Source organism: Cheilinus undulatus, linkage group 6 (genome assembly GCF_018320785.1).
Source record: "Cheilinus undulatus linkage group 6, ASM1832078v1, whole genome shotgun sequence".
Classification (NCBI taxonomy): Eukaryota; Metazoa; Chordata; class Actinopteri; order Labriformes; family Labridae; genus Cheilinus; species Cheilinus undulatus.
The window spans coordinates 16607661-16613222 of record NC_054870.1 but is presented as its reverse complement, the minus strand read 5'-3'; the positions used below and the strand labels follow the sequence as shown (position 1 = coordinate 16613222).

General features: G+C 45.6%; 1 protein-coding gene across 1 annotated transcript in view; it reads right to left on the bottom strand.

Annotated features, from left to right (window-relative positions):
- The window catches only part of LOC121511229 (high affinity choline transporter 1-like), a 41798-nt gene extending 39753 nt beyond the window's left edge, over nucleotides 1-2045 (bottom strand). Inside the window, exons 1-5 of the mRNA XM_041789833.1 lie at nucleotides 2027-2045; nucleotides 1912-1965; nucleotides 1483-1773; nucleotides 1266-1373; nucleotides 951-1166 (exon numbers count right to left, since the gene is read on the bottom strand). Of these exons, the coding sequence (XP_041645767.1) occupies nucleotides 951-1166; nucleotides 1266-1373; nucleotides 1483-1773; nucleotides 1912-1965; nucleotides 2027-2045 (688 nt within the window). The remainder of the gene's footprint in view (nucleotides 1-950; nucleotides 1167-1265; nucleotides 1374-1482; nucleotides 1774-1911; nucleotides 1966-2026) is intronic.
- Nucleotides 2046-5562: the final 3517 nt, after the last annotated feature.

The following is a 5562-nucleotide window of genomic DNA, read 5'->3' as shown; positions in this document are numbered from 1 at the left end:
CCATCCATCTTCTTCCGCTTATCCGAGATCGGGTCGCGGGGGCAGCAGCCTAAGCAGGGAGACCCAGACTTCCCTCTCCCCTGCCACTTCGTCCAGCTCTTCCCGGGGGATCCCAAGGCGTTCCCAGGCCAGCCAAGCGACATAGTCTCTCCAGCATGTCCTGGGTCTTCCCCGGGGTCTTCTCTCAGTGGGACTTTCCCGGAACACCTCACCCGGGAGGCGTCCAGGAGGCATCCGGACCAGATGCCCGAGCCGCCTCATCTGGCTCCTCTCGATGCGGAGGAGCAGCAGCTCTACTCCGAGTCTCTCCCGAATGGCCGAGCTTCTCATCCTATCTCTAAGGGAGAGCCCAGACACCCTGTGGAGGAAACTCATTTCAGCTGCCTGTATCCGTGATCTCGTTCTTTCAGTCACAACCCACAGCTCATGACCATAGGTGAGGGTGGGAACGTAGATCGACCGGTAAATCGAGAGCTTCGCCTTTCGACTCAGCTCTTTCTTCACCACAACAGACCGGTGCAGAGACCGCATCACTGCAGACACCGCGCCGATCCGCCTGTCAATCTCTCGCTCCATTCTTCCCTCACTCGTGAACAAGACCCAGAGATATTTGAACTTCTCCACTTGGGGCAGGGTCTCATTCCCAACCCGGAGAGGGCATTCCACCCTTTTCCGACTGAGAACCATGGCCTCAGATTTGGAGGTGCTGATTCTCATCCCAGCCCCTTCACACTCGGTTGCGAACTGTTCCAGTGAGAGCTGAAGGTCATGGCCTGATGAAGCCAATAGACCCACATCATCCACAAAAAGCAGAGACCCAATCCTGAGGCCACCAAACTGGACGCCCTCAACACCCTGGCTGCGCCTAGAAATTCTGTCCATAAAAGTTATGAACAGAATTAGTGATAAAGGGCAGCCCTGGCACCACACCGGAAATGAGTCCGACTTACTTCCAGCAATGTGGCCCAAGCTCTGACACCGGTCGTAAAGGGACTGAACTGCCCTTATCAGGGGGTCCGGTACCCCATATTCCTGGAGCACCCTCCACAGGATTCCCCGTGGGACACGGTCGAATGCCTTCTCCAGGTCTACAAAACACATGTAGACTGGTTGGGCTAACTCCCACGCACCCTCTAGGACCCTGCCGAGAGTGTAGAGCGGGTCCACTGTTCCACGGCCAGGACGAAAACCACATTGCTCCTGCTGGATCTAAGGATCGACTACCCAACGGACCCTCCTCTCCAGAACCCCTGAATAGACCTTACCGGGGAGGCTGAGAAATGTGATCCCCCTATAATTGGAACACACCCTCCGGTCCCCCTTCTTAAAGAGGGGGACCACCACCCCAGTCTGCCAGTCCAGGGACACTGTCCCTGGTGTCCACGCGATGTTGCAAAGGCGTGTCAACTAAGACAGCCCTACAACATCCAGAGCCTTGAGGAACTCAGGGCGGATCTCATCCACCCCCTGGGGCCCTGACACCGAGGAGCTTTCTGACCACCTCGGCGACCTCAGTCCCAGAGATAGAAGAGCCCACACCTGAGTCCCCAGGCTCTGCTTCCCCATCGGAAGGTGTGTCGATAGGATTGAGGAGGTCTTCGAAGTATTCCTTCCACTGACCCACAACGTCCTGAGTTGAGGTCAATAGCGCGCCATCTCCACCGTACAAGGTGTTGACAGCGTACTGCTTCCCCCTCCTGAGACGCCGGATGGTGGTCCAGAATCTTCTTGAAGCCGCAAACCGCTTGGCCTGCCGGTACCTGTCAGCTGCCTCTGGAGTCCCTCAGGCCAAAAAGGCCCGATAAGACTCCTTCTTCAGCTTGACGGCATCCCTCACCGCCAATGTCCACCAGCGGGCTCGGGGGTTACCGCCATGACAGGCACCTACCACCTTACAGCCGCAGCTCCTACCAGTCGCCTTGACAATAGAGGTACGGAACATGGCCCACTCGGACTCAATGTCCCCTGTTATTCATATAAATATAAATGTTACAGATCACTCTATTGATCTTATTGCTAACATCACCAGGCTCATACAGCGTCATTATGGCGATTTCTGTTAAATACAACACAATGAACCCCCTAATAATAATAATTATTATTATTATTAGTAGTAGTAGTAGTAGTAGTAGTAGTATTAGTATTATTATAACAGTATAATAAGATAACATTTCTCATTTCACATTGACGTTATATAGAGCCTTTACTAAGTCTTAACCGCTGCCTCCGGTGTGAAGCCTATCTGTTGAGAAAGGCAGCCTTGCCTGTGAGCCTTCACTGAGGGCAAAGACCCAGGCTCTACGCTTACAGATCCAAGCACACACTTACGGATCTCAGTACAAATCGTGTACGGTACAAGTGTTGCAAAAGTCACGTGTGTATGACAGCCAATTGAGAGGCAGATTCTGAACCAAAATGAACTAAGTCTACAATTACAAATTGGTCTACGTATTTGCAGATTAGTGCACTCATTTGTGGATCTTTGTACAAATTTTCAAAACTTTGCACACATTTGCAAATCTTTACACACATTTGCAGATCTGTACAAGTATTTGTGGATCTGTGCACACATTTGCAGATCTGTGCACGCATTGTGGATTTGTGCATGCATTTGCAGATCTGTGCACGCATTTGTGGATTTGTGCAAGCATTTGCAGATCTGTGCATGCATTTGTGGATTTGTGCACGCATTTGCAGATCTGTGTACGCATTTGTGTATTTGTGCACGCATTTGCAGATCTGTGTACGCATTTGTGTATTTGTGCACGCATTTGCAGATCTGTGCATGCATTTGTGGATTTGTGCACACATTTGCAGATCTGTGCACGCATTTGTGGATTTGTGCATGCATTTGCAGATCTGTGCACGTATTTGTGTATTTGTACACATTTGCAGATCTGTGCACGCATTTGTGTATTTGTACACATTTGCAGATCTGTGCACGCATTTGTGTATTTGTACACATTTGCAGATCTGTGCATGCATTTGTGGATTTGTGCAAGCATTTGCAGATCTGTGCATGCATTTGTGGATTTGTGCACGCATTTGCAGATCTGTGCATGCATTTGTGGATTTGTGCACACATTTGCAGATCTGTGCATGCATTTGTGGATTTGTGCACGCATTTGCAGATCCGTGCACGTATTTGTGCACACATTTGCGGACTTGTGCACGCATTTGCGGATTTGTGCGCCTTTTTTCCGCAGTGCTGTGCAGCCACCACACACAGCAGTCTCAGCAGCCTTTGTTCATCACACTCACCTCCAAACAAGAACAGAAACCGCAGGAAGCGCTGACAGCAATCTCTGAGGCTGATGTGTGTTCACAGCAACAGCAGGAGAAGGGAGGGGTTGTTAAGGACATCGGAACTTGTGATCTATCGACCTGCTACTTAGAGTTTTTTTTTTTTTTTCTTTTTTTAAATCTCTTTGTCTGGCACACAGGAATAAACAGTATAGCCTATATGAAGAGAGGGAGATTCATCTGTTTAAAGAAAAAAAAACGGCCCAGTAAAAGGGAACGTTCTCTCATGGAAAAAAAAGGGAAGGTGCTTGAGCCCCTTGACGTCTATGTGTACACGTGCCTGGTGTCCTCATCCCAGCAGGCAGGATGAGGAAAAAGTAAAAAGGTCATGAGATTGGCATATGTAAGGTAGACACATGCAAAACAAACCAAACCAAAATAATGCACTCCAGTACTACAGAGGGTTATTTTAAATGATCAAAAACTGCAGCCAAACTCCTACAAAATCAGTTTTTCTGTCTTCCAAATACACGTCTCCTTCCACTGTTTTGCAGTCTTGAGAAAGAAAACAAACGCCACCGCTGCCGTGCTGACAGAAATATACTGTAAATGACTCAATGTTGTGGAGGTTGAACTAACAGTTATGAGACTTTTAATTCTGATCAGAGAAATGCACTAAAACAACTGAGAAAAAATATATTTGAGAGCTTTAAAATAGCCTGAGCACTTTTATTGAAGCCTCAAATTGGACAATTTCTGACAATAACTATCCTCCCCTATCCTATCTCTGCTTGTCTTGTAGTCCGGATCAAAAATATGTATCCCTTTCTAAACATTTTCTGTGCAGCCATTATACTTTTAAGGTGTTTGACCCTTAATAATTCAAAATCATCAGGCTAAACTAATGCTTTAGTCTTTACAAAACAGTTCATGTTTTTTTTTCTGTTTTATGTAACCGGATACTTTACTGAATGCTTGTAAATGTATTTTCTCCATTAACAAGAGTAAGAATGGACTAAATACTACACCAGGGGTCCTCAATTATTTTTTCCTGGGGGCCAACATTTTTCAAGGACAGACATATATGTGTGTATATATATGTGTGTGTGTGTGTGTGTGTGTGTGTATATGTGTATATATATACATATATATGTATGTATATACACACATACCCTCACACACAGTAAGTCTTAATTAGCTACACTTTAGACAGAGGATTTATTTGCAAGTAATCTAAACAGGTCAGTCATACTGTCCTTGTATCAGGCTGCATTTTTTCCACATTTTTATCTTTTTTAAGACCCACTGATGCTAAATTTACAAGACTGGAATATTCAGTATAAACATTTATTCAGCATGACTGTTTATGGCTTTAAAATGGCTACCTGTTGTCCACAATATCTGATCAGATCCTGAGATTATTTCAGCCAAACTGGGATTAGTGCAGAGTCCAGAAAGAGTGTAAGTAACCAAATTTAGTGTAAATGTTGAGCCTTAAGCGTTTCTACAGATATAGCCTTTTGTAATGGTTTATTTTTTAAGTTTTTTTCTTTTGATTTAAGCTGACGTAACTTTACTTCCTGTTAAACAGTAGCAGACTTTTACTTTGAAAGCGCCAGAAAGGAAGTGACTGAAGTAACACGAGGTAACTTGACTACGGTGAGAAAAGTTAGCGGAGCAACGTAAACAAAGAGATCTACGGTAGAAAGTGAAAACCCAGCAGCCCCTGTGCAGGCATTGAGCTCTTACGGTGAATTTTTATGCTTTTGGGAACTCTGCAACTACAGTTTGTTGACTTTGTCAAGTTAAAATACACCACGAAAACCATCAGTACCACAGTCAACCATCATTCAGTCAGGAGGGATGCTACAAAGAGAGTGAGAGGAGGATCCTGCTGAGATGTTTCCCTGACTGCTGCTCTGTTACTGCTCAAAGAGCTACACACCCTCACCTACTGAGTGAAAACTTGACTTCTAAGTACATGTCTGAGCTCCAACAGTCATTCTTCTGCATTTCCGCTCTCTCTGAGTCCCCCTGACTTCGCTGCGCGCGTCCTAAATTGGCGCATCTGCGTGTGTAATTATGACTGTGAGCGCTGCACAAAGACCACAAATGCTGATCTCTCCTGTCATAGGACAGTCTGTGTCCAGTTATTTTCAGTTATGAACTATTTGTTTTATTATTATGAGAGTAATTTTTACTATTTTTTGACGAGACCTGGAGTCAAATACGCGTAGGATTTATAAACTATGTCCCGTTTAAACGTTAATGATCAAGACCATAATGGCACGTCTTGTTGACATAAAATTAAATTGTATG